This window comes from Phytophthora cinnamomi, assembly GCF_018691715.1.
Source record: "Phytophthora cinnamomi strain GKB4 chromosome Unknown Contig129, whole genome shotgun sequence".
NCBI classification, from domain to species: Eukaryota; Oomycota; class Peronosporomycetes; order Peronosporales; family Peronosporaceae; genus Phytophthora; species Phytophthora cinnamomi.
The window spans coordinates 62,788-74,894 of record NW_027151062.1 but is presented as its reverse complement, the minus strand read 5'-3'; the positions used below and the strand labels follow the sequence as shown (position 1 = coordinate 74,894).

The 12,107-nt window shown below is 53.6% G+C and overlaps 1 protein-coding gene across 1 annotated transcript; it reads right to left on the bottom strand.

The window, feature by feature from the left end:
• Window positions 1-4,127: 4,127 nt before the first annotated feature.
• Window positions 4,128-7,852, bottom strand: IUM83_18675 (white protein; the record flags this gene model as incomplete). Its single annotated transcript, XM_067943685.1, has 2 exons — window positions 4,128-5,289; window positions 5,412-7,852. 2 exons carry the CDS (start codon window positions 7,850-7,852, stop codon window positions 4,128-4,130), a joined length of 3,603 nt encoding a protein of 1,200 aa, XP_067780058.1.
• Window positions 7,853-12,107: the final 4,255 nt, after the last annotated feature.

Sequence of the window (12,107 nt, the reverse complement as noted above, 5' to 3'; positions counted from 1 at the left end):
GGGCGCTGAGTTCGCCGCCCTGAAGCAGGAGCTGGCGAACCAGAAGGCCTAGTTCACGGCGGTCTCGCAGAAGGCCTAGTTCACGGCGGTCTCGCAGACCGCCTGGAATATCCAGGTCGAGTTGGGGACCCGGGTGAACGAGTTGCTCCAGTGCACGGACGCGCTGGAGGAGAGGCCGCTCGTTGCCGAGGCCAAGGATTCCGCTTCTGTCTCGGCTTCGGGTCAGCCGAGCTAGGTGGCTCGTGCTGCAGGTATGACTTTAGTCGTCCCACGTAAAAGGTCGGATGGAGGCGCATGCTAGACGGTATGCTTAGTGTGTAAGCGTTGCCGTGGTTGTGCTAACAGTGAACGTCTCGATGAAGCGCGGAGCAAGCTTACTTGCTCCGAAATCCGAAACTGCATGTTTAGGCAGGTTTTGAGTAGCTAACAAAACCAATGAACCCACCTTGAATTCATTTGTGTTGCCTCTGCCCGCATTATCTGCGTTCAGCTTCTGTTGAACAACAGAGCTCTTCAAAATGTCGATGAGCACGCGATTCACGCGTTCGGTTTGACCGTCCGTCTGCGGATGATCCGCAGTCGACATTGAAAGTTGGCTCCCAAGAAGTGTAACAGGTGCGCTGTGAAGCGCGGGTCTCTGTCCGACACGATGTCGGTCGGCATGCCATGGTGTTTGAACACCATGTCGACGAACAGACGGGCCGTCTGCTTCGCGGTCACTTCTGCCGACACCGCAGCAAGACGCACTATCTTGCTGAAGCGGTCGACGAAGACCATAACACCGGTATTCCCTCCGCTGTCCGGGGGAAGACCAAAGATGAAGTCCAATGACATGGACTTCCAACACTCCGACGGAGTCGGTAGTGATTGTAACGGAACCTGCGCAAACGGCGCAGGCTTTACGCGTTGGCGTACCTCGCAAGCACGGATGTACTTGCGCACCCACTTATACTGGTGGTGCCAGTAGAAGTCGCGCGTGAGAAGGACGTATGTCTTCTCACGTCCGAGATGTCCCGCAGACGGGGCATCGTTATACTCGTTCATGATCTTGAGGCGCAGGCCATGGTCATTTGGCACGACAACGCGGATCGCGTTGTCGTCGACTGTATTATAAATCAGTATTCCGTCGCGCCCCGATATCGGTGTGCACGCGCACGAAGATGTTTCGGCAGCTTCGGACGAGCCTTGTCAGAAGGTGTTGTGCTTAGGCCAGCAAGAGCTTCGTGTCCGCGTCGTGCGCGTACGCGGCCTTCACGTCGTCTAACAGAGACGAGGTGGGTGTGCTCGTTGGCATGGCGTCAATGGCATTGACGTCAGCAGCTTCTGTGTAGTCCGGCCGACGCGATAACGCGTTAGCCACCACATTCAATCTTTCGGGTTTGTATTCTACCCGGAAGTTATACTCTGCGAAGAATGAGAGCCATCTCGCCATTCTTTGTGATATGTGTGGCGACTTCACTGCGGTGAGCAGTGATGCATGGTCGGTGTAGACCAGAAATGGTCTGCTACCAAGCAAATACACTCGGAACTTTGCGAGTGCATATTGCATGGCAAGGAGCTCCTTGTCATGTACCGGATACTTGCGCTCAGCTGCCTTCAGCTGACGTGACTGGTAATAGACGACACGATCACGGCCCTCGTGATCGTGCTGCATCAACGCACATCCGATCGCGAAGTCGGATGCGTCACATGCGACGTGGAATGGACGATCTTGGTCAGCCACTGACAAGATCGGCGCCTCAGTCAAGTCCCGTTTGACGGCATCGAATGCCTTTTGGCAATCGGTTGTCCAATTCCACACAGCTTCCTTCTTAACAAGCTGTGACAGCGCGCGGATCTTGCCCGCGTAATCCTCCACGTACTTGCACAAGTACGTGGTCAAGCCAAGGAACTGCCTCAGTTCCTTGACACGTGAAAGCATTGACCATTCATTGATAAGATAACCCTGACCTTTTCCGGGTCAGGGCGAACACCATTCTTCCCTACGAGACACCCGAGTACGGGTATCTCGCTCGCCCAGAAGATACACTTCTTCAGGTTCGCGTAGAGCTTATGCTTTCGCATAAGCTCAAGTAGTTTCCGGAGATGCACTCTTTGTATCTCTACGTCGGTCTTCCCGTCCACATCCCGGCAGTGGATGAACACATCATCGAAGTAGGGGCGTTCTTGAGCCCCGGAGGCATTACTAGCCACTCCCAGAGCATGCCACTGGGCGTGCTCACCGCCGTGAGAGGAATATCGCTCTCACGCATTAGGATCTGATAGAACGCATCTCGTAAGTCGAGAACACTGTAAACGGTGCTCCCGGCCATCGAATCGATGATGACATCTTTTCGTGGTATCGGCGTCTGTGCCGGTACCGTCGCATCGTTCAGCTTATTGTATGCATGAACGATGCGCCATCCGCCCTGTGGCGTTTTGACACAGAACATCAGACCATTGTGCGGGGACTTTGATTCCCGCACTTGTCCTGCTCTGCGACGACTTTCGAAGAAGTCGTCGATTGCTCTTACTTGCTCTCGCGGCAGTGGCCACTGCCGCGTGACACAATACTTCGTGCCCGGCACGAGATCAATCTCGCATGCGCCTCCATTCGACCTTTTATGTCGGACGACTAAAGTCATACCTGCAGCACGAGCCACCTAGCTCGGCTGACCCGAAGCCGAGACAGAAGCGGAAGCCTTGGCCTGGGCAACGAGCGGCCTCTCCTCCAGCGCGTCCGCGCACTGTAGCAACTCGTTCACCCGGGTCCCCAACTCGACCTGGATATTCCAGGCGGTCTGCGAGACCGCCGTGAACTAGGCCTTCTGGTTCGCCAGCTCCTGCTTCAGGCCGGCGAACTCAGCGCCCTGCAGACGCTCCACGGTGGTAACCCGGTCGTGGAGGTCGTGCGGAGGCGCGAACTGATCAGCCCGGGGCTGATCATACCCGGGGCGTGTTCCCACCCCGCCACCGCCGATCCGTGACGCCCGCGACTCAACACGCTGGATTGTTGAGCGGATTGTTGACCATAGTATCCCGAAAACGAACCCTCAAGGGGCTCGTTTTCGTATTCGTTGGATAGGATTTCCTCCTCATCAAGATACATGGGAGACGCGGAACGTCTTGCTGGAGGACGTTCCGGAAATGGTGAGGGCGTACGAAGCGCAGTACGCGCTGGCGCAGCGGAAGTAGTGCGAGCGCTGCGGTTATCGCTAGCGCCCGAACGTTCACGTGCGAAGAACTTAGTACGGAGCTCTTTGGGACTGTCGGGCACACGAAATGACGTGTACCTGTTCAGGTCGCGGTCGCTCAAGCGCACCGCGCCTCAGTGATGAGCACAGGGCGATAGTGCGGCGTCTTGCCTTCCTCTAGTGCGATTCACCACATCTAAATTCGAAGTAGAAGGGAAGTTAGTGCGGCAACAAGTCCGACGACCAAAACCTATTTTATTTTTTTTGGTAGTTCCAGAAAGCTAAAATCCTGAGCTATCCGATAGGCCAATCAGCGATCTCTAAATCGAGTTAGAACATTCTAAAAACATTCCTAGATGATCCTAGATTTTATTTATGAAATTGTTACCAGTCAATAGCTTCCAGTTTCTGCACCTGAGCAGAGACGTCTTTCTGCTCCTCGAGAAGGGGACCGCCCTCGGGGACAGGAAGAGCATCAACTGCACTCACGGGAGGCGCGGTTTCTTCTTCACTCGAGCTACTGTCGCCTCCTGAGCCATCGTTCCAGCCTCCGTCGGTGCGGTCAGACAGTTTTCAGAGTTCGTTTTATTTTTGCAGCTTCGTCTCCTCACCACACCAACTTTAGAGGCCAATTACAAAACAGGTTAGAGATACTTTTGATAAAATTCCTTTCATACATAACCCTATATGATAGGAAACCAAGCCACCTGAGCGAGGACGAGTCCGTGCTTGGGTTTACAGCGTGGCGAATGAAGGACGGCGTCGGCTGTACTGGTGTTTCGTGCACTTGATCTGATGGACGTCTCCGAATTGGGTAGTTTACGAGCAGCCGAAGGCGAGGCGAAAGGTGAAGAAATCCGTCTTGATATTTATTTGCACCAAATTGAGAACGGGGGTCCAGCAAGTTATTCACGATTAATGACACGCGAACTCTAGTAAATGGGTTGCGACTCATTAGCTTTCTACCTTCGTGTTTTCTAGATGCTTGTCCATCTCTTCGTATAGAACATCCAGCAGTAGAGTGTGAAATAAGCGCCGCGTGCCCAGAAGTTTGCGCTCCCGTAGCCAAACCTCGAGATCGTGTCGCCGCATCACATGGTAGCAGATTGCAGTAGGTTGATGGGGGTCTAGGTCCTGAATATAGTTCCGGAAACACTTCATATCTCCATTACGAGTGTACACGTCGTCCCAGAAAATATACCAGAACGTGACGGCTGGGTGCGAGTGGATGAACCTCATCTGCAGATACAATGAGTCCAGAGCCGTTTGGTGCGTCTCGGCCAGTAACTTGAGCCGAGGGTTCGCTTCGCGATACCTGAAGTGATCCTCAAGCTTTTCTCGAGAAAGGTGTGAATTGTTGTACACAAAGTACCAGAAGGAATCGGTAAGTGTTGCGTTGGCTTGAGTGTGTTTGATCTGCAGTCCTCGCCGATACTGCTGATGTTTCTCCCGAAGCTCAGGCACCCCAGTCTCCCAGACCTCCCTTGTCTGCTCGAAGATGGTTGTAAGTTCTTTGCTCTCGAGCATCGTTGACGTAAGACCAATATGAGATTCCTTCATGACCGCAACGCGACCCGATTGTTCGAACACCATGCCCGTATGGGGTGCGATAGCTTTTCCGTGTCCATCTCGATACGTCATGGTGACATCGAACCCCTCCGCCATGATTCTGCCCTTTTCATCCCCCTTCGTTCCTACTCCGATAACTCCATTCGTGTAGTAACAAGTGAAAGTGACCGTAGTGAAGCGCGGCGTCGTCTGTGTATTCCCGTTTTGATCGGTGGTCTGGATGTAGCCGTCCGGAACTGTCACTCGCTCTTGCCGAGAGAATGGGAAGTTGATACGGGTGGCGTGATCGCTGAGCACTCGAAGTTTCTGCCTCAACTCCCGCTTCGCCATGATGCGAGCGGTAAAATTAAGGAAAAGCAGCTTTGCCAGCTTCGAGTCTCCTTTGGTGCTGTCGATATCATCGCGAATGATGGTTTCGTCGTTGCAGTCGTCGTACACGACGACACAGTGGAATGGGTACGGCACTACGTACATCTTGCCAAAACACGTGTTGGAATCGAGGTGGCCGTCGCGAGTTCCGTGGCGTCGTCCCAGTAAACGTCGACTCCTTCCAGGGCAGTTCGCATGGTTTCGCGAAGTTTCATGTTATGAGCATCCTCTTCTCCTCGCCAGTGCGCTCTCACGCGATGGATCCCCGACGCTACGATTGCTTGCTCGAGAGCGGTAAACCTGTCGACGATGTTCATCCCCTTCGAGTCTTCGGTTGGTTCACTACTATTTTGTGCCACTTCGAGCAACAACGCCCGCCAGAAGCCGTGCCACACACGGTGCTTCGCTTCTCGCTCAAGTTCCCAAAGCGGGAGCACATTTTTTGCCGGCGCATCGTCGATTCCACGACAAGTATCGCTAAAGGTTAGCCAGCCCAGCACATTTTTCACGGTGAGACGGGCCCCGGGCATACCAAGGAGAATCACCACGAGCATGACAAAGAAGTTAATGATGTGCGCAGTACTGACGACGATTGCTACGATTTCCAGCGTATGCGAAGGCGCCATATCCAAGTTCCCATTGACCGCAACCAGACCACCGATACAAGTCGTAAGGGCCGTGAGCTTCCCGCTGATCTCCATGACGTTGTTCAGTGGGTCGATGAATGGCGTGCTGTAGCATGTAAGACCCACAACTACCGCGTAAAACGTAACCAGAATAATCCCTCGGAGGACGATAGAGTCGGCGGCGGTCAGCACAATCACAAGCGCTAGTACCAGCTTGATCAGCAGCTGCAGTACCTTGTAGTAGCTCCAACGCTGCTCGAATCCAGCATAAAGTGATCGGTACGGACACCGAAGTTGGTTCGGGTCACGCGTAACCAGACGTTCATACACTTTATCGTCGAATGGAACCTCCTCGCCATCCACATCATACGTGACTTTCGCATTTTCAAGCGATCCCGTCGGCCGATTGTCAGTGATTGTTCCGACGAGTATCTTCGGCAACTGGAGCGTGAAGGTGACAAGCAGGAGAATGGCGATCGCAATAATAATGTCCCAAGCCGGTTGTGTGCCTTCCCAACGATTCAAGACCAACTCCGAAGCGCTGTTTCCTGCACTGCTATAGTCATTCGAAGTCGTAAATGCAGTGACCGTGACCACGGAGCTGTCGAAGTCGCTCGACGAGTTCATCAAACCGATGATTCCGGAGCTGCTCGAGTCGTTCAGCGCTGCGAAGCTGAAATTACGATCAATGTCGAAGCTGCTTGAGGTGTTCACGCCACTGAAGTAGCCGTCGTAGCTCGAACCAAATTCAGTGCCGTTCTTGAAGCTGTTGTAGTACCCGCCACTGGAACCTCCAGTGGTAGTTGTAGTGGTTGTGGTGCCTCCACTGTAGCTGCTAGCGCCTCCGTTATACCCGCCATATGCATTTCCACTGCTCCCAGCGTAACCCGTAGAAGTACCTGTATTGCCGTTGCTGCCAGCGTTGCCGGTGTACCCCGAGTAGTTGCCGGCTCTGAGCAGTCGATGCGTTGCGGCTTCCACAACGATTTCGAGGCAAAGTCGCGTCAGCGGTAAGTAAATCGTGAGGCAGGCAGTGATTACATACGTGAAGAGCGCAACTCGCGTCTTCTGTTTGGTCGCGAGATCGGCCCATGAATCGGCTTCGTGGCCCTGGCGCACTTCATCCCGTCGGCTATGCAGACGCCGACCGAAAACGGCAAACCACACGTAGCTCAGGTAGACAGCGGCAACGGCAGCGATCAAAAGCCACATCGCAATGTCGATCATCAGCTGGTGGCTCAGTGAAGCGCCTTTGACAACCGCGACCACATTGATCGACACAACGTCGTAGATGCTGCTGACTCCATTGAGGAAGCGGCTCATCTGGGTGGCGATGTGATGCTCGTCAATGTAGTCGAGCGCAGCGGCGTACAAGCCGCCGAAGAAAAGCCCCACTGTCTGGAAGTAATCACGAGCGATCTCTAGTCGAAGAAGCGGAGGCAGTCCTGCACGTGCCAGAATGGCTGCAATGGTCCCAACTGTAGCAATCTCACCGCTCCGTAGTGTGTCCAAGGCTGCGTCGATTGCCTCTCGACTTTGTGCGAAGACACCATCAAGTCCACTGAGCCCCTGAGAGATTATTGCCTTTCCCAATGGCGAGTTGTACACCTTGATAGCCTCCGCGGTGACTACTCCAATTTCTTCCGTCGCCGAGTCCACCACTTTGGTGGCAGCTTCGGCTAGATTCTCCCATTGCTTTGTCGTCGAGTCGGTCAAGCGTGAGCACAAATCGGCCCAGTCTTCACTCGACAGAGTGTCGTGAATAGCGCGAAGATGTTGCTGGAGTTCAGTACTCACTTCAGCTGCAAGAGGTGTTCCAGTCTCAGCGAGAGCTTGAATTTCCCCTTGAAGTCCATGACTTATCGCGGAGGCCAGCTCAGTGGACGACGATATCGCTGCCGCCAACAGTTCGCCGATGGCCTTTGCGTTCAGAGTCTCTACTGCGGAAGCTGCTGTCAACTTGATCAGCTTCTCGGCTTTTTCGATGAAGGCGTCGTTGACGGCTTCGTGTACCACCGACCATAAAGTCATCAACTCAAACACAGGCTTCGAGGTCGTTGTGACCGCTACACAGGCGGCCATGGCCTCGCGTAGCTTGACCAGGCTCGACGACATCGCCTCTTGGCAATCTCCCCAGTCGTAGCTTACGGACTTCGCCAGGGCTCCGCAGCTCTTGATCTCGTCCACGAATTGTAATGCGAGAACTTCGCCCGAGACGGCCATGCGCTCGATCGCCGCTAGACATGCTGGAGAGACGGCTTTCGCGATGATCACAAAGTGCAGAAGCCGCCCAACGCGCTGGACTGCCGTCTGGGGGTCGAGGTCTTCGTTATGGTCGCCCCCAACTCGAATTTCTGAATGATCGGATGGAAGTGGTGGCGCGGACGCCATAGTGGCAGACACAACTGGAGCCCGACGGGGAGCCAAACGGCGATATGAAGCTTGGTGGCGAAGGCTCTAGAAGGAAAATGGTATCCCTAGAATCGAGGTGAGCGGATAATCCTCAGTTCAGATTCGGTTGCATGGAGCGACGCAAACGGGAAAATGCACAATGGGATCGTGTACGTTTCGGTTTTATTCTGATGCGTGGGCAGCGTCCACGGCGGGAGAAGCAGACAAAAATGGTCACTTCGGTTAAGTGCTTTCTAGCCCAATCGCATGCTCTGGCATGGGATTGTGCCGTTGTCATTTATCCGCACCATCGATTAATGTGGTGCTACCATAACTTTGAAAAATAAATGGCGTACGGCTCCCGAGGAAACACTAAGTGAGAAGAGGTGGATGTCTACCGGATCATACGAGGTGTATTTATTTTTCGTACAATGCAAGTAATCTGCAGCGAGACCAGTGTAGCCGAGCAGAATCTAGTTTAAAACCCGAAGACCACCTGCGCTCCCAGCGCCACTAGCACGGTGGCGATCTCGGGAATGCGGTAGGATGTCGCATCGGATGTCCCTGTCGAAGTGCTTGCAGTGGTGGTAGTGGTGGTGGTCGTGGTGGAGGTGGCGCCGACGTTGCTGTAGAGCTTCATGCCGTTCTCGACGCACACGTTGGTGTTGATCTTATCGCTCGTGATCGTGTCCGCGGTGGAGGTGTTCATTTGTGTACAGGTGGTGTCTAAAGCCTGCACGAAAGTGATGGAGTTGTCCGAGTTGAGTGTGACCTTGGTGCCAGTGTCGGTGTCGGAGATCGCGTGACATTTGCCGTCGATGGAGTACACGAGCGCGTTCTTGAAGGTGCCGCACGACGTGCCGTCGGCGTACAGCTCCATAAACAGGTAGGGCGTGGTGCCGAAGATGGTGTCCGTGAAGGCTTTGTAGCTGCTGGCGCACGTGACCGTGTAGCCGTGGTTGCCGTCGTAGTAGCACTGGTCGAGGTTGTAGTCGCTGCACTTCTCGTCCGGGAAGAAGGAGAGCGTCGTAGGTTTTCCGGAGCACACCGTGTTCTCGTAGACCTTGAGGGTGGGGACCTCCATCGCGTGGACACTAGCTGCGGAGAGGCCAGCGGCAACGACAGCGAGAAGCGACGGTCGAGAAGCCTTCATCGTTGTTAGTCTGGAATGGGAAGCAGTAGTAGGTTGTGGTCGATGCTTGGGCTTGTCAACTTGGACAATGGGGAGAGGGATGGTAGGCATTCCCGGCGCGGTGGCCATCCCGCCCTAAGACTTGAATTCTTCAGTCCCGTTGCCTCTCAGTCCGACTAATAATACAGTCAACCTTAATGACTTTCTACCTGAGACAGAGAAAGATAACCGTGTTAGCCTGTGTACGCCTGCAACGGCGTCTTGTCCGGGCCAATCCCATGCGAAGAGGACTCGTTCCCGTACACCCCGTTATCTTTTCTGGACTGGAGCTTGAAATAGAGATCGAAGACGCGATGATCGCTGCTGGAGACGGCCATTGATCACTCCAAAACTAGCTTTCCAGCGCTCAACAGCACAATAACTCGACTACCCAAGGACTAACCATGCGATCCTACTTTATCGTGCTCGCTGCTGTGGCCGGTCTGTTGACCACGAGTGATGCCGCATCGGCTACCGTAGGGTCCAAGGTATCGCAAGCTGCTGGTCAAGACAACGCCGTCGGCACGAGGGTCCTGCTTGCTGATGAGGCCACTGGGTCGGGAACCACCGCCGCAGATGCCGGAGAACAGAACTTCGGTTTGTCCATGTTGTCCAAGCTGAAGCAGATCATGGACAGCGAGAAGGCCAAGAAAGCCGCGTCGTCGAGGAACTAAGGGTCTACTTATCAACCTTGACATCGCTACGAAGTACTAAGTACCGATAGAAACTCGACAAGTGCGGTGTGCTTCATCGATACGTTTTCCAGCAGATCAGTCGACTAAATCACAATAAACTATTTTTTTCTATTGCATTAGATCTAACATGTAATATTATACATCAACTAAATAGGTAAATCCTTTAGTGACAAACTGTTAAATTTGAAGTATAAAAATATTATTGCATTAATTTTTAACTAGTTCAGTACCAACTTCCTTTCTTACTGACAGCAATGTTGTTGGTACTGGAGTGCATAGAAAATACATTAAAAATGCAACGACAGTGACACAGGCTTCGAGGTCGTTGTGACCGCTACACAGGCGACCATGGCCTCGCGTAGCTTGACCAGGCTCGACGACATCGCCTCTTGGCAATCTCCCCAGTCGTAGCTTACGGACTTCGCCAGGGCTCCGCAGCTCTTGATCTCGTCCACGAATTGTAATGCGAGAACTTCGCCCGAGACGGCCATGCGCTCGATCGCCGCTAGACATGCTGGAGAGACGGCTTTCGCGATGATCACAAAGTGCAGAAGCCGCCCAACGCGCTGGACTGCCGTCTGGGGGTCGAGGTCTTCGTTATGGTCGCCCCCAACTCGAATTTCTGAATGATCGGATGGAAGTGGTGGCGCGGACGCCATAGTGGCAGACACAACTGGAGCCCGACGGGGAGCCAAACGGCGATATGAAGCTTGGTGGCGAAGGCTCTAGAAGGAAAATGGTATCCCTAGAACCGAGGTGAGCGGATAATCTTCAGTTCAGATTCGGTTGCATGGAGCGACGCAGATGGGAAAATTGTCGCGTTGGGCCCGAAGAGTGTTTGTCGTTGAAGTGTGTGCGAGTGTTGGTCCTGTCGAGAAGCGCGGTAGTTGTGATCGATGTGCGGGGTAGACGGTTTATTTAATACTGAATTGCTACTGCTAGCCTAACATACATGCCTCGCTGTGCTCCTCCCCGAGCACAGGGCTCTCTTTGCATATTTTGGGTTGTTTTCTTGACTGTGAGCTACCCTGCGTCTTTTGTTTTCTTTTCATTTTTTCCTACTAAATGCATCTGGCCACTAGCAAGCGAGCCCGAGCCTTTGCACCGCATCGCTCTGGCTCGCTTGCTCAGCAGGCGAGAGGTGGGCCTGGCATCTCCCCCCGGTTGATTTCGCGTTGGCGGAGTCGATACTCATCCAGGAGTTGACGCCAATGCGGAACGTGCTTGATCTGCGCTTCGCCTTCCCAGGTTGCCTCATGCTCCGGCAACCCATGCCACTTCACGAGCCATTGACGTTTGCGACGTCTAGTTCGTTTCTTGAGCAGCTTCTCCACAATGTAGAGTTCTTCTCCTGTGTCTTCGTCCAAGATTAGAGGTACAGCCTTCGGAATCGATCGATTCGGATAATCCTCACGATTCGTTTGGTAATGGGTCAGTAAGGCCACGTTGAATGTCGGATTAAGACGTTTCATCGTGCGCGGAAGTATCAACTTCGCCACGTTGTCGTTCACCATACGTTCAATCACGACCGGTCCAACCATCTTAGCCGCTAATTTCGCTGTCTTCAATTCCGTGTTCTTGTGTACGGTTTTCAGCGGTAAGTTCTTCGTGTCGAGCAGCACTAAGTCACCTCTTTTAAAGACAACTTGTCTGCGCTTGCGATCGTAGTACTCCTTTCGTCTTGCTTGAGCTTTTTCCAAATTCTTCTGAGCACGTTCTACGATCTCCTGTCGCTCCTTCGCAAAGTTCTTCGCGAAATCCGCGAGCGTCACATCATTCTCCGATTGCAGCAGGTCTTTCATCTCCTCTGCCACAATGTTTGACACCTTACGTCCTGTGTCAAGTTCGAATGGCGCGAACTTCGTAGACGCGTTGACGAGGGTCGAATGCGCATATCCGATAGTCCCTAGGTGCTTAACCCAATTGTCACCGTGATACGAGATCATGCATCTCAATGCATCTTCGAGCACGAGGTTCTGGCGCTCCGTCTGGCCATCTGCCTGAGCTCGGTGCGCAGTTGTCATGCTGAGTTTGATACCCATTGTTGAGTCTGGGGCTCGACGGCCTGGCGCCGGTGCTGTGCCAGCCCCGCGGAATGCTAGGTGCGGTTCGG